The sequence below is a fragment of the Coenobita brevimanus genome, chromosome 14, assembly GCF_032717465.1.
Source record: "Coenobita brevimanus isolate Jiangsu-jjx chromosome 14, ASM3271746v2, whole genome shotgun sequence".
NCBI lineage: Eukaryota > Metazoa > Arthropoda > Malacostraca > Decapoda > Coenobitidae > Coenobita > Coenobita brevimanus.
The window spans coordinates 16,765,604-16,788,280 of NC_136967.1; the positions used below are offsets into that span (position 1 = coordinate 16,765,604).

Sequence of the window (22,677 nt, forward strand, 5' to 3'; positions counted from 1 at the left end):
ATACACAAATACTGTCATCTCTCCCCCCTTGGCCACCTCAGACCAGCTTCCAGAAGCATATCCACACTCAGATCACTCGCCACTCCATTCAGTCACTTATACACAGCTGCATGCACGGTCTCCTGACATCCACCCTTCTGAATCCTATCTCCCTCATGAGGACAGGGTCCACCTGGCCAGGCTGAGATGTGGGCACCATCCAGCCCTCTTAAGCTACCACAAGAGGCTGGATGACTCCGTCGCTGATGCCTGTTCAGGATGCAACACAGCACCCCATACTATTAAGCACATTATGGAAAACTGCATTGCACACAATCAACTATGCCAACAACACAACATACACTCTTTGAGAGCTCTGTGGGAAAGCCCGGTCTCGGCCATGGCCTTCCTAAGGGACTCGGGGCTGTTCGGCCAGACTGCCTAGGGAACAACTACTACTACTACTACATGTGGTTCCTTTTCTTTGGTATAATCTTTTATCTCTAATAATTTAGATACCATTCCATCTACATTTGAGTACATCAACTTAATGATCTTGTTTACAGACTTGCTATAGTTTGAGTCTATTACCTTCCTTTTTTTTATTCCCTTCTGGTTATGTACCACTTTCCCACCTGCAATCCAATTACTTTGTAAAAAATTTTTACTTTTCCTCTGATTTTTCATCATTTTTTGTTTTTACTTCCTCTCTCTTCTCCTTTAGTGCACCCAATTCCCCTTGAGTTAGGAATCTTTTTATCCACACTTTCTTTAATTCCTCTTTTTCCATGAGTTTGTTGGCATTTTTTAGTACTTCATCTACAGTGTTTGCACTGTGGAATGTGACTTTCAGGGGCCTTAATTTACTTTTCTCATATTTCCCTAGCCTTTTATGTTCTTCTATATCTTTCTCAGATATCCCCTGGTACTTGCTGCAGTACATTAATTATATTTTCCATCTCCTTTTTGTCCTTTGAGATTGTTTTTTATTTCTTCTTCACCTATGCCATTGATTACTATGGATTAGTTAATCCCTACAGCTTCCCTGACTAGTTTTGGGTTATTCTTTTTAATTTCTTTCACTTCCTTTTTTACCATTTTTTCTTCTACCCTTGTATCTAAATAATTCTTTACTTTCACCATTTCAGTATACAATATGTAGTTTGTATCTCATCTTGGTAATTTCTCACTATTTCATTTACCTGTGTTATTTTCTCTTCAATGTTACTACACTGGTCTATCAGACTGCTTGCTTGCCTGATTTTCTCCATATCATTTCTGAAATCATCCATAATTCTCTCATGGTTAACAACCGTACATCCCATTTCACTAACCTTTGTTCTCAGTGAATTTACCTCAGCTGACGGTTCATCTATTGTTGTGGCTTTTCTGTTTATTTCCTTTATCATTCCTCATTTTTTTTCCTTCTGTTTCCTTTATTAATTTCTCATTTTTTTCTTTCTGTCTGCATAGCTTATTCTTGATTTCTTCAATTTCCATTTGAAAAGATCTTTCTAGTCTGTTCACTTTTTCAACTAATATATCGTGTTTTCTTTTCAACCAGGTCTGGGTAGAAGTCATCATCCTGTTCTTTACCTATGTCTCTTTTCTTAACACCTTCTAAAGGCATCTTTCCAAAATATGAAGCAATCTGAAACAAAGGATCTCTACTTACAGTTTCCGCATCACTGTTGTCTACTAGCCTTGATGTTGTCCAGCTGACGTAATGAAATTCATCACATTCCTTGTCATTAATATGGACGTTTACTTACGTCAGGCTATACTTCTTTGTTATTTCTTGTTTTACTATGTTGCATCATCATCTAAATTAGCCTGATAAGAGCTTGACCCATAAATAGATACAATTTAGGTACAGTATCCTCAGAGCAGAACTCAGAGATACATGTTCGACCTGTGTGTGTGTGTGTGTGTGTGTGTGTGTGTGTGTGTGTGTGTGTGTGTGTGTGTGTGTGTACACAATATACAGTGAGCCAAATGCATGAGGCCTGGAGTGGTCATTGTTTACCATATTGTTTTAGTTTCAACATTATAATGCATTAGAGTAATTTCTTTTTCTCTTTTTTTTTTTAATGCAAGAAGGAACCAAAGGCTAAGAGCCCACTACCATTCCCCCCCCCCCAAAAAAAAAGGGAACCAAATTCAGGATCTGTTCAGTTCGAGATGCCCGGACACACTGCGTTTGAAGGACTGAAGATCATAGGAAGTAGGAAATACAGACAGAGGGGGACAGTTCTAGAGATGACCTGTAACATAAATGAAGGATCGGGAGTCACAGTTAATTCCTGCATTAGAGAGTTAGAAAAGGGATGAGAGTTTGATGCTAGACGGGTGCTACACGCCCGTCTTAGAGGTGGAGGGATGCAAGCAGACAATTCAAAGGAGTAGTGACCACTGAAGTAGCCGTAGAAAAGAGATAAAGATGCAACAGTGAAGCGAAGAGACAGAGGTTGAAGGGAGCCAGTAAGAGAAGGAGAGTTAATGAGATGAAAAGCCTTTGACTCCACCCTATTGAGAAGAGCTGTATTTGGGGAGCCTCCCCACACATGAGAGTTGTACTCTACACAGGGGCTGTAGCATGTTGACAGTTATATAACTTTTACATATCCTAGTGTTCTATGTCTGCGTAATAGTAGTGTGACCAAGAGGTAAAGAATGAGGCCAGCTTGAGATGTAACTGCCAGTTAAGAATGATGGATGAGGGGGGGTTGGGCAGCGATATGGAGGAGAGTTGGGAGCTGGGCTAGAGGCGAGTGGAGCTCATTTCGTTTCCCCCTCCCCTCTTCGCTAGGTAAGCAAAGGTAGGAAGGGGCACCCCTGAACAGAAATTTGTGCTGGTGAAAGTACATACTATGTGGTGCAGTAATACATTACATAATGTAATCATTATCATATTCATCTAGTGCTGGCAACACCACAAAAGCCACAAACAGCCATCGCGTAGAACTAGAGTACATTTCACATCACTAAAGCAATGCTTAAGATGGGGAGAAGGAAGGACAATGGTTGACTTGGTACGTCGGGTGGTCAGTTCGCAATGCACTGTGATTGGCTGGCATGTGTTGTTTTACTTTGGGGTTTACCTGCGGGCCAATTGGGTCCCAAGTCTGAGCCAGATGATACACATTACTTGGAAAAAATGCATAGTACTGCAGACTGCTTCCCATTTCAGCGCCGGATAATGCAAATTTCCGCCATATACGGTTTTCATAGAGCCGAGCAAAAAGCACCGGATATTGCATTGAGCCAAATATTGTGACAATGGATAAGTGAGAGTTTACTGTCATCATTTCACATGCTGGATAATACAACACCTCAGCCACAACATTACACTAGAAGCCCCCTCCTCCTGACATCCACTAATAGGTGTCCTTAACCCTTCCACCTCAAGGCTGTTTTTTTTTTTTCCTGTATATCCAACAGGGGGGTTTTGGGAGATATAGAGTTATTCTGATAAAATATTCCACACAAAAAAACAGACCTAAATTTTGTTAATAAAAAGATATCTAACACAATGTAAAAAAAAAAATAATAATAATCATCATCTAATCCTCTGTTGCCCCACGAGAAGCGTAGGAGCCTTGGGCTAGACATGATGGTCCTGACATCTAAGATGAAAGTGACCAACCTCATTCATCCCCAAGTGGCATTATGTGAACAATAAACCCCAACAAAATAATAATTACATGTTTTCTGAGCTGTCAGAATCTGTGATGTTGGAGCTCCTCCACTGCCATACGTATGCCATTTGGTAAATGATAAACTCAAAGCTGTCCTTTTCTCTTTTTTTTTTTTTCAGTTTGCACTTTTACACAACGTAAGCAAAACAAAAGTTTTTACATGTACACAAACCTGAAAAAATTCTGTATAAAACAAAATAATAGTTTTGTTCCAAACGAAACAAATAAAAGTTCCTCAGATTATATGACTTTCTAGAGTTTTGTGACAATATGTGCAACACATATTTTAGGAAAAGAGACAGTAGGTTAATTAAGTATGAGTCTGGGGGAAATAGCAGTCAGATAGATTATTTTCTGGTTAGGAGGGCCGATAGGAGGTTAGTGAGGGATGTTAAAGTTATAGGAAGTGAGGAGTGTGTGCAGCAGCACAAACTATTGATTTGTGATATGGTGCTTAAAGAACAAGTGATGAAAAAGAGGACTTATGTACCTAGGAGGAAAATATGGAAGCTGAAAAACCAAGTAGTAAGGGATGCCTTCTATAGCGAGTTGAGGAGAGTGGTGGCTGAACAGGAACCTATAGACAGAAGCGTTAATGAACAGTAAAGAGCCCTCAAGAACAATTTCTTGAGAGTTACTGATGTAACATGCAGTTGGACAAGAGGACCACCAAGACATAAAGTAACTTGGTGGTGGGATGAGGGTGTAGAAGCTGGAGTTAAGGAGAAAAGAAGGCTTCTCCGGGAATGGAAGAAGGGTGGTAGCAAAGAGGAATATTTGGCTGCCAAGCATAGGGCTAGAAGAGAGGTATACAGGGCAAAGTCTGAGTCACAGAGACAATTACTTGATAACCTAAAACATGGGGAAAGGAAAAATACATTTAGGGTGGCAGGTCAGGTGAAGAGGGATAATCGGGAAATTATAGGTGAGCAGTGTGTGAAGAATGATGAAGGAAGGGTAGTGGTGAACAGTAAGGATATTAAAGATGCATGGAGATAGCATTATAACCGGTTGTTGAATGAGGAGTTTGACTGGGACAGGGAAGGTTTGGAGCCAGCAGATCCAGTGTCTGGCCCTCGGCCTTTGATTGATACTGCTACTGTGAGTGAGGCAATAGGCCGGATGAGGGTGTGGAAGGCAGCAGGTGTGTCTGGGTTGACTGCCGAAATGTTGAAGGCCTCAGGCGATATAGGGGTGAGTTTAGTCACTGACCTGATAAATAGGATTATTTATGAGTGTGGTGTCCCAGATGATTGGCTGAAGAGTGTAATTGTAAATGTGTATAAAGGGAAGGATGATGCCCTGGAAAGAGGAAATTATAGAGGTATAAAGCTTTTACATCAGATAATGAAGGTAATAAGAGAGTTTTAGAAGGTATGATTAGAGAAAGAGTGAATATTGATGAGATGCAGTTTGGGTTTATGCCAGGTAGGGGTACCACTGATGCCATATTCATTGTTCGACAGCTTCAGGAAAAATATATTGGTAGGAGAAGGGATCTTTATTTTGTTTTTGTTGATCTGGAAAAGGCCTTTGACAGAGTCCCTAGAGAGGTGGTGAAGTGGGCAATGAGAAAGCTTGGCTTGGAGGAGTGGCTGGTTAGGGTGGTTATGGCCATGTATGTGGGTGCTCACACCCAGGTGAGAGTGAATGGAGATTTGAGTGATGAGTTTTCCGTGAATGTTGGTGTGCATCAGGGGTCAGTCTTGAGTCCCATGTTGTTTATCATGGTACCTGAAGCCCTTTCACGTGACTTTAGAAACGGACTCCCGTGGGAGTTGTTGTATGCTGATGATTTGGTGTTGATTGCAGAGAACGAAAGGGAGGCACAGGAAAGGTTTAGGAAGTGGAGAGATGGTATGGGGCAAAAGTGTTTATGGGAAAATGCAGATAAAACAAAAGTGATGTGGTGACCAAGGCCGACACATGCAAGCATGTTGGAGCTTTTAAAAACGAAATGAAACGATGATATCTAGGGTTGGTGGCGGTACTGTCAAAGACAAGGGAGAGTGGCCATGTGCAGTTTGCCACAAGGGCGTGGGAAGTAATTCCATCTTGTGCGGTGTGTGTGATAAATGGGTGCATAAGAGATGTAGTGGTATCAGAGGTAGACTGCGAGATAATGCTGATTTTATGTGTACGGCGTGCCGGGGTGAGCAGGTGGAGATTGTCAGACGTGAAAGGATTGAACTTGCTGCTGAATCTCTTGAGTGTGTGGAAGAGTTTTGTTATTTGGGAGACATGTTGTGTGCTGGAGGTGGGGCTGGAGCTAGCTCTGTGGCTAGGGTGAGAAGTGATTGGAAGAAGTTCAGGGAGCTCTTGCCTCTCCTGACATTGAGAGGGCTCTCCCTACGTGCTAAGGGGTCTTTGTATGCAGCATGTGTTAGGAGTGTAATGCTGTATGGCAGTGAGACCTGGACAGTGAAGGAGGAAGATACTCGCCGGCTCAGACGTACAGAAATGACAATGATTAGGTGGATGTGCAGTGTGTCCCTGCGTCCAAGGCCTGGAGGGGCTGGGTTTACGATGGAAGAGTTGAGAGGCAGGATGGGACTGGAGTGTATTGGTGTTGTGATGAGGAGAGGTAGATTGAGGTGGTTTGGACATGTGGACAGGATGGGGGATGATAATTGGGCGACGAAGGTGAGAAGTGTTAATACTGGGGGTGGGGTTATGAGGGGTAGACCGAGAATGACATGGGACGAGGTCATTAAGTGTGACCTTAGGGTTAAGGGACTGAACAGGGAGGCTGCAATGGATCGTGCAGCGTGGAGAGCCGCCATTAGGTGACCAAGGCCAACACATGCAAGCATGTTGGAGCCTTTAAAAATGAAACGAAACGAACACATTCAAACCCGCTGCTTTTCAATCAATAAGAGACAATAAAATAGTGCTTCTGTGATGGCAGCACCTCAGTACTGCCACTTCCTGATACATGAACCTTTATTGGGCCTCAAGTACTGGTGCACAAATATAATAGATAAAAGGTCCACTCGATGTGAAAGGGTTAAATAAAGATGATCAAGTTCACCTACTTAGGTTTACAGCAGGACATCACCCAGCCATCCTCAACCACCAGCTTAGATTTGGGTTGGGTAAAATCACAGATGACACATACCCAGTTTGTAGAACAGGCCCACACAACATAATAACACACAATGGTGCACTGCACAACACATGGCATACTAAGATGCAGACACAACATCAGCGATGTAGGGAACCACTAAGACATCCCCATCGGAGCAGTTGCTCACCTGCAGTCGAAGAGTATGTTTGATCTGATGGACCATAGCTGGGCAACAACAAATGTTTTTGCTTGTACTCTTTACATATACTGTAGTTTGTCCTGATGGATTTTGTGTGTGTTTCTTTCAGGACTGGGGAGAACAGACAGCTATCCAATAGTCGGTCCATTCAGGATACTGACTCGCTCTGGCTCGGATGCAGAATTCTTCCTTCTGGACGTCCCTGTGTCCTGCACACTGTCATTCTTGTCTCCCCAGCGTCATGTCCATTAAGTGACTCTTTTGGCACTGCCTTAGAAAGCGAATGTTTTTGGGGTGGTATCATAGCAGATATAAATCTCTCTGTAAGGAATTTTTAAAAAGCCAGGCTTAAGACCCAATACTCCACTGCTCAGGTACGACTCTGGTACTTGAGGCCTCTCTGGCTCCTGGGGAGCTGTCCAAGAGGATGTCAATCAGTCATGACTGAGCCTCTCCAAACTGTCGATCAGTGCTCTGTGATGTCATCACCCACTACAGTTAGATGTCACAGGACATGTTGTAGCATGTCATCTGAGGCCTGTGACCACCAGTTTCTGTGTTATATCTATCTATCTATCTATTGCCAGACGTCTCAATCCCGTTCAGGGTGGCCACAAACAAACCGTCTCCTTGTCGCCCTGTCCCCCGCCATTTCACTGCCCTGCTACCAACTCACACCCCCCTCTCTCATATACCTCTCCATCCCATCCTTCCATCTCATCCTCAGCCTCCCCCTCCCTCTCCCCCCCTCCACCTCACTCACATACACTCTCTTCGTCAGTCCTTCACCCTCCATCCTCTCCATGTGGCCAAACCACCTCAGTGTATTCCTCCTAACGTTTCCTGTCACATCCACATCCACACCACAATGCTCCTTTATATCCTCATTTGTCAACTTATCTCTCAATGTGACTCCACAGGCTCCTCTTAAATAACTCATTTCCACTGCCCTCACTCTTGACTTGTGTCCTTCCAACAATGTCCAAGCTTCACTTCCATATGTTAGAGTTGGTATCAAAATACTGTCATGCAGTAATTTTTTCACTTCCAAGCTCACTCCCCTGTTTCTTATCACTGCTTTCAAGGAACCAGCAACCTTTCTTCCCTGCTGTACCCTTTCAAGCACTTCACCCTCCAAACATCCAACCTTACTCATCACACTACCCAAGTTCTTACACGTACTCACATTTTCCAATTCCTCACCATCCAACCTCGCTGTACATTCACTGACTTCACCTCTCTCAAAGTCCATCACTTTACTCTTCCCTACATTCACCTTCAGATTCCGATCCTTACACACTCTCCCAAACTCATCCACCAAACCTCGCAGCTCCCCTTCATCTTCACTCAGCAAGACAGTATTATCTGCAAACAACAGTACAGGGAGTTTCCAAACACTACCCTCTCTCACAAGGGCCACTCCAACATCCAGTATCCTACTTGTATCTCTTTTATTACCCCATCCATGTACAGACTGAACAACCATGGAGACATGACACATCCCTGTTTCAACCCAACCTTCAAAGAGAAAAATTCACTCAGTTCACCATCCACACGCACTGCAGCCTTAGCACCATCATACATACTCTTCACAGCATTCAATAACTTCCCATCTACTCCATATATTTTTAATACTTTCCACAATCCTTGTCTATTCACCCTGTCATATGCTTTCTCCAAGTAAATGAAAGCCGCATACAACTTCTTTCCCTTCTCTAGAAACTTTTCCACTAAAGATCTATGAATGAATATCTGATCTACACTACCTCTTCCCTTACTAAAGCCTCCCTGTCCTTCTACAACTAATTCCTCTTTCTTTCTCTAACTCTGTCAATAAGTATCCTACCATACACTTTTCCTATTATACTAAGAAGACAAATGCCCCTATGATTACCACACACTTCTTTTTCCCCTTTTCCATTGTACAAGGAAATAATTATACCTGACTACCAATACTCCTGGACTCTACCTTCCTCCCAGGCCAATCTGCACATCTTCCACATCCATTCTACTACTATCTCTCCCCCCTGCTTCAGCATTTCACCACACACTCCATCAATTCCTGGGGCTTTCCCCAATTTAACTTTCTTCATTGCTTCCACAACTTCTATCCTACTGATTTCTTCCTGTCTTCTCACCTCCCTTCTTCTCCCAGCCATTCCCCAACCACTTATACTCGCAATACTTCCATCCTCTATGTTCAACAATTCCTTAAAGTGTTCTCTCCATCTGCCCACTTTTTCTCCCTTCTCCACTAGTAATCTACCATTTTAATCTTTCACTCCCCTGCTAACTTCACTTCCACCCTGTCTTACTCTCTTCACCTCTTTCCAGAACATTTTCCTACAATCCCTCCACTTTACACTCAAATTCCTCATCCACTCTCTTCTTACTCTCTCTTACTAATCTTTTCACCTCTCTCTTCCTTTCTACACATAACTCTCTCTGCCGCCTCTCAACTTCTTCCATGCCCCTATTTCTCATCCATTCTTTGTATGCTTTCTTCTTTTGTGCCACAGCCTGTCTCACCTCTTCATTCCACCATGCTGTTCCTTGCACCCCCCTCCGTCTTCTCTTCATCCCTCACACCACATCACATGCTGCACATATTTCTTCTGTGAATATCCTGCACACACCTTCTACATCCCCCTCTGCTCCAATTCACATTCAACCAATCGTTCCTCCACTTCTCTCTTATATTCTGCCTTTTTCTCATCCTCTTGTAACCTTTCCACTCTCCTTGCAACTACTCCTTCTTCCCGTCCTTCCCTTCTTCTATTTCTCCATCTTATTTGGATCTTGATTCTGGCCACCACCAAGTAATGGTCAGAAAAGTCCACTCCCCCAACCTCTATAAGCTCCTGCATCCATTACACATCTTCACATCCTTTCATTCACACACACATAATCAATCATTGCCTTCCTTTCATTCAGTTCACCACCCACCCTTCTCATTACTCGTCATGTATACCTGTGGATCATTTTGTACCTGAAGAGGGTATTGGCTATCACCAACCCCCTCCCAGCACAAATGTCCACTAACGCACTGCCATTCTCATCTATCTCAGCAGGCACACCCCATTCACCAACTATTCCATCCATCTTCACATTCCCTACTTTACCATTCATATCACCGATCAAAAAAACTTTCTCATTCCTTCCAAACTTTTCCATGCACACTTCCACATTTGTCCAGAACTCTTCTCTCACTCTGCCTGCACGATCTTGCATTGGCGCATAAACGCACACAATCGTCCACATTTGTATTCCAACTTTCAATCTTACCCACACAATCCTTGATCCAACTGATCCATACTCTCTTATGTTCTTCTTGCATCTTTTACTCAAAACTATACACACTCCTTTTACCCTCTCATTCTCTCCTACTCCTGCACATATACCCCATCCATACTCCCATTCTCTCATCTCTCCATTTAGTTTCAGGTACTCCACATACATCAACTTTCGCACCCTCAAGCACCTGGACAATCTCTCTCTCTTTCACCTCATCATTCGCACCTTTTACATTCCATGTTGCTATTACCATGTCCTTTGTCCGGTCCTTGGTCGTCATCTTTTGGTCAGTCCTTGTCCGTGGGTTTTTGTTCGTCTTTTTAGTTAGTTGCTTTCCGGGGAGGGGCACTAACCCTCCGCCAACCCTTTCAGATACCTTGTACGACAAGCAGGGATACTGGGGGAGTATTCTTGAAAAAAAAAAAAAAAAAAAAACTATCCCCAGGGGTACTACACTATGATGAGGACCAGCTTTGAGAGATATCTAGACTGCCTAAGGCTCATTCATGCAGAGATTGTTACAGAGCTTCTGCCACTCTCCAGCAACAAAGTTCTGAAAAGTGAGTGCTCCTCTCCTGCCTCAATGATACCTGAGAGCTCTTTCCTCTTGTTCAGGTACATTTAATACTATACCCATACATGGAGCATTGCCCAGTAACCTCATTTTCTCTTCCTCCCTCTACCAGCAGAAATATCCAAAAGCATTCCAAGATGAACAAGACTCCCTTGGGTTGGTCCAACCCATAAGACTAGGACATAGTTGATCTAGGGCTTTTCGGCCAATGGTGGCTCTACAACCTCACAGCCATCCTCTTATAATAATTTATCACCTGGTTTCTACTACAAGGATCCTTGGCTGACACCAGTGACACCAAAATATGTCATGGTTTGACGTCAGATGGTGGGTAGTGGGATGTTATTTGAGACTTGTAAGTCTGTATCTCACATTCCTTGGTCACTGAAAACCTTGATCTGTTTCTCTGGGGCTGCATCCACACACAATGCCTGCTGGTGCAGGCAGGAGTTTTGCATTGGTGTAACCCACATAAATGGTCCCACTGAACGTAGGTGGGTGTGGGTGCAGAACTCCCACCTGCAACTGCCTATGTCAGCAAGCATCTGGCGTGGATGCAGCCTTAGTGACTGAAAGTTAGGTATGGAAGTTACCCAGACATGGGAACTGACAGGCCACCAAGATTGCTGGATGAAGTATGTTTGAAGGAACCGCTCAACAGAGTTTGGTACCCTTTTTTAATCTGATAGTCAATGGAACAACTAAGTGCATGCATTTAAAAAAAAAAAAAAAAAAAAAAAAAAAAAAAGTACACATAGTTAGGCTTGTGCAGTACAGCCAGATTCCAGGGGCTTCAATGATGTGTGAATTACTACATGGCACACTTCCCTGGGTATGGTCCTGATGGTTTACTCACTTTTATACTTACTCTATCCTAGTTTCTGGATCTTGCATCAGTCCACTCTAAGGTTGGAAATGATGACCTATACAATGCTCCCCTTTGTAAATACCATAGAAAATTCTTTGTAAATACTATAAAATATTCCTCTTTGTAAATACTGTACTGTTTAGAAGTGCTGATGTAAATAAAAAGTTGTGATATAAAGAAAAAGTGGTTCATAAGTGTCATTACAGCACACACAGGTAATATGTAATGACACTGACATAGGAGTATTTTGTGAGTTTCTGAATAAAAAGAGGAAATGGCAAGAAAATAGTTTATGATAACCATTTTATAATAACTGACGTTACTTTCATGGTAATGAAAATGCAAGGTCAGAAAGTGTATTGCTCAGGGGCTTCTATAAATCCATAAAATACCAACCTTAACACTGCGATCATCAGAACCTGAGACAACTTTGTCTTCTCTTGTGAAGCATACTGATGTTACACTCCTGAAATGATAAAGCAGCTTTGTAATACAACACTGCATTTACTTTTTCAATGATTAAGCAAATCAATTATAACATAATGGAGAAGCATAATTTTACTTTATCAAAACTTATTCTATTTATCAGTCTATCTACATCCAGACACCATAATCCCATTAGGGGTGGCCATTCGTAAGTGGTTTTATGTGGATGGGTACCAACCCTCCGCCAACTCACTTGCTGATACATAGGGAACATGTGCAGGTTGGATATATGGTTGCTACCCAGCACTGTAAATGGTTTCCTGATTTACAAGAAACCATTAGGCATTTCACTCAATGTAAAGTCACCTGAAAAGGAAAGAAGAGCAATAAAGTGTGAGAGAAAAGATGGGAGAAACAGGAAGAGAGGAGAGCAGACACAGAAAAAGAATGATAAAGGTGAAGGAAAAAGTAGGCAGCACTACATCAAGTGAAAGGATGATGGAAACAGGAAGGGAGGAGGGCAGACACAGAAAAAAAAATGATGGTGATGGACAAAGTAGGTGGCACTACATCAAGTGGGTGGATGATGGTTGCCACCACCCACCACAACACTTATTCAACTGCAAACATCTGATAAAAAAGGCACGAACATGTTGTACTTTGCAACAGTGGTGTGCTAATAAATCTGAAAGAATGATCAAACTCTCTTCCTCCAACAGCCACATTTAAGCTTATTCTATGCCTGAATGAGTTAAAGTTATGCACCAGACAGTTACTTTCTTCCTTTCTTTCTTTTTTTTTTTAATGCAAGGAACACAGAACCAAAGGCCAGGAGCCTGCAAATTGTTCTTTCCACAAAAAAACAAAAGCAAAATAAAAGAGAGCCAAATTCAAGATCCATTCATTTCGAGATGCCAGGACACACTACGTTTGAAAGACTGGAGATCATAGGAAGTACGACACACAGACAGAGGGAGACAGTTCCAGAGTTGAACTGTTGCATTGATGAAGGACTGGGAGTAACAGTTAACTCTTGCATTAGAGAGTTGGACAGAAAAGAGAAGTCTGTTGCTAGATGGGTGCTATGTGCCTGCCACTGTGGTGGAGGGATGCAAGGAGACAGTTCAGAGGAGCAGTAACAATTGAAAAGAGATAAAGATGCAAGAGCATGGCAAAGAGATATAGGTTGAAGGGAGCCAGTATCAGGAGGGGAGTTAATGAGGCAAAAAGCCTTGGACTCCACTTTGTTGAGAAGAGCTGTATGTAGGGAGCCTCCCCACACATGACAGTTGTACTCTACATAGAGATGAATAAAATCCATGCAGAAAAGTCAACAGTTGTGCTGGAGTAAAGAAGGAACAGAGTCAGCTAAGCATACCCAATCTCTTGGAAGCAGATTTTACAATAAAGGTAATATGATCTTTCCAAGATAAATCTGTACAGAATGAAACCCCGAGTATATTTAAAGATGATGCAGGACTGAGCTGGATACTGTTAATAATTAGAGGTTACTCCTGCAGAAAATTTGGTCAGGCTGAAAGATGTAAGAAATGTGTTTTTGATGCATTAGAAACAACAAGATTACTTTTACTCCAATCAGAGATATGAGCCAAGTCAGATATTAGATATGCCATAGCCTCATCCCTTGTTTGTTGAAGTAACTGTCGAGATGGATGTTGCGGGAACTGAATGGAAAGGTGAAGGGTGGGGTCATCAGCATATGAATGGATAGGGTTAGATGTACAGCTTAGAAGGTCATGGATGAACAGAAGGAAGAGAGTTGGTGATAAGATAGAACCCTGTGGAACACCACTACTGAGAGCTCTAGGAAGAGAAAGGTGGCCGTCTACAACAGCTGTTATAAAACGACCAAAAAGGAAGCCAGAGATGAAGGCATAGATAGAGGGTAGAAACCATAAGAGGGCAGTCTGGAAATTAAAGATTAATGCTATGATATCAAGTGAAACGGCAAAGCTTTCACCAAATTCCAGAAAAAGGACAACAAGGAGTCTGAAAGGTAGGTGAAAAGATCACCAGAGGAGTGTCCCACGCAAAATCCATACTGACAATCACAAAGAAGCTTTTGAAAAGAAAGGTGCTTCAAAATTTTTTGTTAAAAACATACTTAAAATCTTTTGAAATACAGGATATTAAAGCAATTGGGCGATAGTCAGAGGGATGGGATTGATCACCCTTCTTTGGGACAGGCTGAATGAGAGCAAACTTCTAGCAAGAAGGAAAGGTACATTAAGAGACAAAGGCAAAAGAGTTTGCCTAGGCAGTGCATAAGCACAGAAGCACAGTTCTTGAGGACACAGGAGGGACCCCATCAGGTCTATATGCCTTGTTAGTATTAAGGCCAGTTATGGCAGAAAATACAATAACTGAAGAAAGTTTAATGTCAGCCATGAAGAAGTCAGAGAGGAGAAGTGATGGAGGAAAAGCACTAGAATTGTTTAATGTGGAATTGGATATGAAAGTATGAGCAAAGAGTTCTGCTTTATCAGTAGAAGAAATAGCTACAGAGCCATCAAAGCAGAAAAGAAGAAGGATGATGAGGCAAAGTTGCTGGAAAGGTTTTTGGCAAAGTGCCAGATGGAGAGGGAAGAATCTGAGTTGGAGAGTGCAGAGCATTTAGTCCCTCCATCCATCCATCATCTAATCCTGTATTGCTCCATGAAGAGTGTAGAAGCCCAGGGCTAGGCAAGCTGGTCCTGACATTTAAGATGAGTGACCAACCTCACTCATCCCTGAGTGGCATTACATGAGCAATAAACCCCTGCCACCCCTTGGATATAATCCTTCGCAGACTCTATCCGACTGGAGCACGTGAATTACCCACTAATCACCTGGCGACAAAATTTGGTTATATGGTTACCACCCACCGCAGTAAATGGTTTCCTGGTGAAAAGGAAACCATTTGACTTGTCAATCAGTGTAGAGCCACCCACAGGCAGAAGGAAGAGGAAAGAATGAAGGAAAGAAAGACAGAAGAGGGAATGTAAAGTCACCTGTAGACAGAAAGGAGAGGAAAGAATGAAGGAAAGAAAGACAGAAGAGGAGGGATGGAAAGAAGGAAGGGAGGAGAGGAAAGGGCAGGCACCAGAGAGCAGTTTAATATGAATGAAATTATTTTTTGCAGAGCGAAGAACAGACTTAGCACAGCTCCGGGAAGAAAAATAAGAGATGAGGTTCAGAGACGGACTGGCTCCGGTACCTTTTGTAGGCCTTCTTGTTGTGGACAGCATTAGAACAAGTGTGATTAAACAATTTTTTTTTTTCTTTAATTAGTCAGATGATATGAGAAAGGAACGTATGCTTCCATGCCCGTGAGAATAAACTCCATAATGCGCAAGGAACACCCAGATGGCTCATGGCCATGGAGGCAATAATCACTCCAGGGAAAATCAAAGAACTACTACCCGAGAATCCCCAAATCAGCGGCTCCAAAGTGCCACAACCGCTGCTTCTTGGGAGGGTCCACAGGCCTTACTGGAGTGATAGGACAGGTTAAGGTGATAAGGTTGTGATTGGAGGAGCCCAACAGTGAGAAATGATTAACTGCGAAAGCAGAAGGATTTGTTGTAAGGAAGAGGTCAAGTATGGTGCAAGGAATGCATAAGGTGAAAGGATACTTGAATTTGGGGAGGCAATGAATCTGACTGTGTGCAACATACATTTTAGGAAAAGAGAGAATAGGCTGATTACATACGAGTCTGGGAGTAATAGGTGCCTGATCGATTATTTCCTGATCTGAAGGGCCGATATGAAGTTGGTGAAGGATGTTAAAATTGTTGAAATTTGTATGGAGCTATAAAGGTGTACAGCATCATAAGTTACTGATACGTGACATAATGTTGATAAAGCAGGACCTATCCACCCAGGAGGAAAATATGGACATTGAAAAACCAAGAAGAAAGGGATGCTTTCCTTAGCATGAATGAGTAGTTTGGTGGCTGAACAGGATGTTGTAGAAATAAGTGTCAATGAGCAGGACAGAGCTCTCACGAACAATCACTTGAGAGTTACTGATTCAGTGTGTAGCTGGACAAGAGATCCTCCAAGACATAAGGTAACATGGTGGTGGGATGAAGGTGTAGAAGCCACAGTTAAGGAGAAAAGAAGACTTTCAGGAATGGAAATGAGGTGGTAACAGAGAGGAATATTTAGCTACCAGGCACAGGATCAGAAACAAAGAACTGATATACCGGCCCAAATCTGGTTCCCAGAGACTTTTACTGGATAACCTAAATAGGGCCAAAAGGAAACATGTGGTAGTTAAGGTGGGACACTAGATGAAGAGGGAAAACAAGGATATCAGAGGTGAGCAGTGTGTGAAGAATGATGCAGGAAAGGTTGTGGTGGAAAGTGAAAGTATTAAAGATGCCAGGAATGAATATTATAACCAGTTGCTGAATGAGAAGTCTGACTGGAACAGGTAAGGTTTGATGTCAGCAGATCCAGTGTTTGGCCTTTAGTCTCTGATTAGTGTTGCTACTGTGACCAGGACAATAGGCAAGATGCAGTAGGGGAGGGCAGAGGGTATGTCTGGGTTGACTGCAGAAATGCTGAAGGCATTAGAAGATACAGAGATGGGTTTAGTAACTTATCTGCTAAATCTGATTACATATTAGTGTGTTGTCCCATATGACTGGTGGAAGTGTGTGATTGTTAATGTGTATAAGGGGAAGGGTCATACCCTGGGATGAGGATAAAGAGGTATAAAACTTTTCAACCAGATAATGAATGTAACTGAGAGAGTCTTAGAAGGTATTAAATCGGAAAAAATGAATACTGATGAGATGCAGTTTGCGCCTGTTTATGACGGGCAAAGGGACCACTGATATCCATATTCAAGATCCAACACTTTCAGGAAAAATATACTGTATAGGAAAAAAAAAAGCACCTGTAGATTGCTTTATTGATCTGGAGAAGGCCTTTGACATAAGTCCTCTGACAGTGACATGGAAATTATGTCCTATAATATGGACACTGCTAGAGGTTTATATTGCTGTACATATGAAATTTAGGTAACAGTCTTGGGGGGGAGGGGGGGGAACAGCGATATGCAGAATGTTGTCATCACGCTCATCAGCAGGTGAGATCCACACAGTCCTGGAGTGCAATGCTTTCTTTACACTCAGTGGCCCGCCTGCTAACGAGGGGGTTTATTGCATTTCCTGGTATATTAATACTATTGTAGGAACGGGAGACTGCCATATGAAAAAAAAAAAAAAAAAAAAAAAAAAAAAAAAAAAAATGGAAGCAGGAATATTGGGTATATATATATATATATATATATATGGAGCCTCTGTGGTACAGTGGTAGAGTGTGCATTTCACATGCTGGTGGACAAGGGTTCACCTCCCGCCAGAGATGAAAAAACTTTGGGAATCGTTCACTGAACCACTTGCTACTTTGACGGACATAAGGGGTGCTGTGGTTGAACCAGTGTCGCATACTAGTATGCTTGCACCCAATCGGCTTAAGGCAGGCCAATTACACTTGGTTCACAGACTACACACACATCCAAGGCCACTACAACACTACAATTACACTTACAAGCACTTCTCACCCAACATACAGTCTCTACCAGACAGCCTAAGCCACTGGGTAGAGATACTGTACATTGGCTGTATCATCCCTGCTTCGGTAGGGATAGGCCGGTCCTGCAGTGGACCTCAATGGCTGATGATGATAATGATGATGATGATATATATATATATATATATATATATATATATATACACATTAATCCCTGTACTGTCTGGACGCTCACTTTCAGGACTCCCCACTTACCGGACATTGTGGGCCTGGACTTTCGGGGGGGGGGGATCCCACCCATAATTTGAAATTGCCACGCGGTGCCGAACAGGCCAGCTGTGTTTACACACAGCCCCTTCACCCCTTCCTTCCTCCCCCCCCTTACCAGTATCACGAGTAGATGCTCATTGCAGTGAATGCCGCACGTGCTCATTTTTGTGAATAAACTGTGAATAAACTGCAATACCTCACCACTAGACCACATGGGAATTTACAGTGTTGCGCAGTGTTAAGAAATTAGAATTTAGAGTGCAAAGGATTAACTGTGGAGCGTAAACTGGTGGTTGAAACTGGCGTGGTGCAATTAAAAACAGAATGTGCAGTGTTAAACAGTCATAACTTACAGTGCAAAGAATTAAGTGCAGCACAACACTGGATTACTGTACATGCTTCAAGAGCATTTTCACCACTGCCAAAGCCTTAGAGAAGGCGGCCACAGGCGTGCTGTAAGTACCCTGTACACTGCTAAATATTTTCCATAACCACTTCTAATTCCTCATTCTCTGGTTCCTTTTCATTGATATCATGCTTTATGTCTATTATTGGTGTAAATCGGTTTAAATAGGTGCTATGCATGTCCAGCAGGGAGTTATTTACGTGGCTTTCAAAGTTAGGCTGGGTTAGGGTCCTGCAGTACCAGTCCAGCAAGCAGGGGCCCACTTTCTGGATGGGACCACTTTCCGGATATGCCTTTGGCTCTATTACATCGGATAGTGGAGGGATACACATATACAGTATATATATATATATATATATATATATATATATATATATATATATACATACAATATGAATATATATACCCCTGGGGGTAGGGGGGTTTTCAAGAATACTCCCCCAGTATCCCTGCTTGTCGTAAAAGGCGACTAAAAGGGTTGGCGGAGGGTTAGTGCCCCTCCCCGGAAAACAACTAACTAAAAAAACAAACAAGAAGCCTCGGACAAGGACTGACCAAACGATGACGACCCAGGACCGGACAAAGGACTTGGTACTGAGTACATGGAATGTAAGAGGAGCGAATGATGAGGTGAAAGAGAGAGAGATTGTCCAGGTGCTTGAGGATGCGAAAGTGGATGTATGTGGAATAACTGAAACAAAATGGAGAGGAGAAAGTGTGAGAGAATGGGAGTATGGATGGGGTATATGTGCAGGAGTAGATGAGAATGAGAGGGCAAAGGAAGGAGTGTGTATAGTTGTGAGTAAAAGATGGAAGAAGAGCATAAGACAGTATGGATCAGTTGGGTCAAGGATTGTGTGGGTAAAGTTGAAAGTTGGAATACAAATGTGGGCAATTGTGTGTGTGTATGCGCCAACGCAAGATCGTGCTAGAAGAGTGAGAGAAGAGTTCTGGACAAATGTGGAAGTGTGCATGGAAAAGTTTGGAAAGAATGAGAGAGTGTTTTTGATTGGTGATATGAATGGTAAAGTTGGTAATGTGAAGGTGGATGGAATAGTTGGTGAGTGGGGTGTGCCTGCTGAGATAGATGAGAATGGGAGTGCATTAGTGGACATTTGTGCTGGGAGGGGGTTGGTGATAGCCAATACCCTCTTCAGGCATAAAATGATCCACAGGTATACATGGCGAGTGATGAGAAGGGTGGGTGGTGAACTGAATGAAAGGAAGGCAATGATTGATTATGTGTGTGTGGATGAAAGGATGAGAAGATGTGTAATGGATGCAAGAGCGTATAGAGGTTGGGGGAGTGGACTTTCTGACCACTACTTGGTGGTGGCCAGAATTAAAATTCAAGTAAGATGGAGGAATAGAAAAAGGGAAAGACGAGAGGAAGGAGTAGTTGCAAGGAGAGTGGAAAGGTTACAAGAGGATGAGAAAAAGGCAGAGTATAAGAGAGAAGTGGAGGAACGATTGGGCAAATATGAATTGGAGCAGATGGGAGACGTGGAAGGTATGTGTAATATATTTACAGAAGAAATATGTGCAGCATGTGATGTGGTGTGTGGAAGGAATAGAAGACGGAGGGGGGTGCAAGGAACAGCGTGGTGGACTGAAGAGGTGAAACAGGCTGTGGCACAAAAGAAGAAAGCATACAATGAATGGATGAGAAATAGGGGCGTGGAAGAAGTTGAGAGGCGGAAGAGAGAGTTATATGTGGAAAGGAAGAGAGAGGTGAAAAGATTAGTAAGAGAGAGTAAGAAGAGAGTGGATGAGGAATTTGGAAGGAATTTGAGTGTAAAGTGGAGGGACTGTAAGAAAATGTTCTGGAGAGAAGTGAAAAGAGTAAGACAGGGTGGAAGTGAAGTTAGCAGGGGAGTGAAAGATAAAAATGGTAGATTACTAGTGGAGAAGGGAGAAAAAGTGAGCAGATGGAGAGAACACTTTAAGGAATTGTTGAACGTAGAGGATGGAAGTAATGCGAGTATAAGTGGCTGGGGAATGGCTGGGAGAAGGAGGGAGATGAGAAGACAGGAAGAAATCAGTAGGATAGAAGTCGTGGAAGCAATGAAGAAAGTTAAATCGGGGAAAGCCCCAGGAATTGATGGAGTGTGTGGTGAAATGCTGAAGCATGGGGGAGAGTTAGTAGCAGAATGGATGTGGAAGATGTGCAGACTGGCGTGGGAGGAAGGTAGAGTCCCGGAGGATTGGAAGTCAGGTATAATTATTCCCTTGTACAAAGGAAAAGGGGAAAAAGAAGTGTGTGGTAATCATAGAGGCATTTGTCTTCTTAGTATAATAGGAAAAGTGTATGGTAGGATACTTATAGACAGAGTTAGAGAAAGAACAGAGAAATTAGTTGGAGAAGAACAGGGAGGCTTTAGGAAGGGAAGAGGTTGTGTAGATCAGATATTCATTCTTAGATCTTTAGTGGAAAAGTTTCTAGAGAAGGGAAAGAAGTTGTATGCGGCTTTCATGGATTTGGAGAAAGCATATGACAGGGTGGATAGACAAGGATTGTGGAAAGTGTTAAGAATATATGGAGTAGATGGGAAGTTGTTGAATGCTGTGAAGAGTATGTACGATGGTGCGAAGGCTGCAGTGCGTGTGGATGGTGAACTAAGTGAATTTTTCTCTTTGAAAGTGGGTTTGAAACAGGGATGTGTCATGTCTCCATGGTTGTTCAATCTGTACATGGATGGGGTAATAAAAGAGGTACAAGGTAGGGTAGTGGATGTTGGAGTGGCCCTGGTGAGAGAGGATAGTGTTTGGAAACTCCCTGTACTGTTGTTTGCAGATGATACTGTGTTGTTGAGTGAAGACGAAGGGGAGCTGCAAGGCTTGGTGGATGAGTTTGAGAGAGTGTGTAAGAAACGGAACCTAAAGGTGAATGTAGGGAAGAGTAAAGTGATGGTCTTTGAGAGAGGTGAAGTTAGTGAATGTACAGCGAGGTTGGATGGTGAGGAATTGGAAAATGTGAGTACGTTTAAGTATTTGGGTAGTGTGATGAGTAAGGATGGAGGTTTGGAGGGTGAAGTGCTTGAAAGGGTACAGCAGGGAAGAAAGGTTGCTGGTTCCTTGAAAGCAGTGATAAGAAACAGGGAAGTGAGCATGGAAGTGAAAAAGTTACTACATGACAGTATTGTGATACCAACTCTAACGTACGGAAGTGAAGCTTGGACATTGTTGGAAGGACACAAGTCAAGAGTGAGAGCAGTGGAAATGAGTTATTTGAGAGGAGCCTGTGGAGTCACGTGGAGAGACAGGCTGACGAATGAGGATATAAAGGAGCATTGTGGTGTGGATGTGGATGTGATAGGAAGCGTTATGAGGAACACACTGAGGTGGTTTGGCCATGTGGAGAGGATGGAGGGTGAAAGACTGATGAAGAGAGTGTATATGAGTGAGGTGGAGGGGGGAAGAGGGAGGGGGAGGCCGAGGATGAGATGGAGGGATGGGGTGGAGAGGTATATGAGAGAGGGGGGTGTGAGTTGGGAGCAGGGGAGTGAAATGGCGGGGGACAGGGCGACTTGGAGGCGATTTGTTTGTGGCCACCCCAAACGGGATTGAGGCGTCTGGCAATAGATAGATAGATAGATGTATATATAGTCGACCCTCGATTCTACGGACCCCAAAATCAACGGCTTTCGGACACAACAGACAATATCTGCTGGCATAGAAACACTCTGGATGCCGGTCATTTGTCCGTCATTTGAAAGTTTGTCATTTCTAACTACATACAATATTTCTCTTTACAGGTAGAAAAATAAATGATAATGTTGTTGAACATAAAAATTCACTGTAAAACAGTACTGTACTTTACCCACGTGACCCATGTCCCATACCACCTGCCACTGCCTGCAGCAGTGTTGTGTGTAACGTCGCTGTGATGAGAAGCGTTTTTTTGCTTATTTCCTTGCTCCTCATTTCCTCTCAGAACTCTGAGCACGTGGCTCCACACTAGCTAATGTTATGCCTAAGCACCCTGAAAGTGCTATGAACACAAGAAAAGCATTTATTCCAAAGAAATACAGAGATAGCCCAATTATCCGGGCTATATGGTGTTAAGGGGTGCCTGATTAGTCTGAAAGCACGATTAATCCGGCGGAAACACAAGTACTGTACTGTTAGACTGATTTATTTACCGGTAAATGTATACTTTAAGTACCAGAAAGACCTTACCAGTTCAATGTATATTCCTCCAGCTTGTTTCAGTATTTTTCAGACTATATTCAGTTCGGTAAATCATGTTTTCTGACTGAAAGATTTCCTCCCTGTTAGTATCGTCTTGTTCTAAAGCTGTACCTACGATTGTTTCCAGCACAATGGATGAAACTCATCGTACTCAAATGTAG

At 42.8% G+C, this 22,677-nt stretch overlaps 1 protein-coding gene across 3 annotated transcripts in view; it reads right to left on the reverse strand.

Moving 5' to 3' along the window:
* LOC145417504 (WD repeat-containing protein 37-like) overlaps positions 1-22,677 on the reverse strand; it is a 390,073-nt gene that overhangs the window by 66,235 nt on the left and 301,161 nt on the right. For all 3 annotated transcript variants that reach the window (XM_080286217.1, XM_080286214.1, XM_080286212.1), the window contains exon 8: positions 12,076-12,145. In XM_080286217.1, the coding sequence (XP_080142343.1) occupies positions 12,076-12,145 (70 nt within the window). The remainder of the gene's footprint in view (positions 1-12,075; positions 12,146-22,677) is intronic.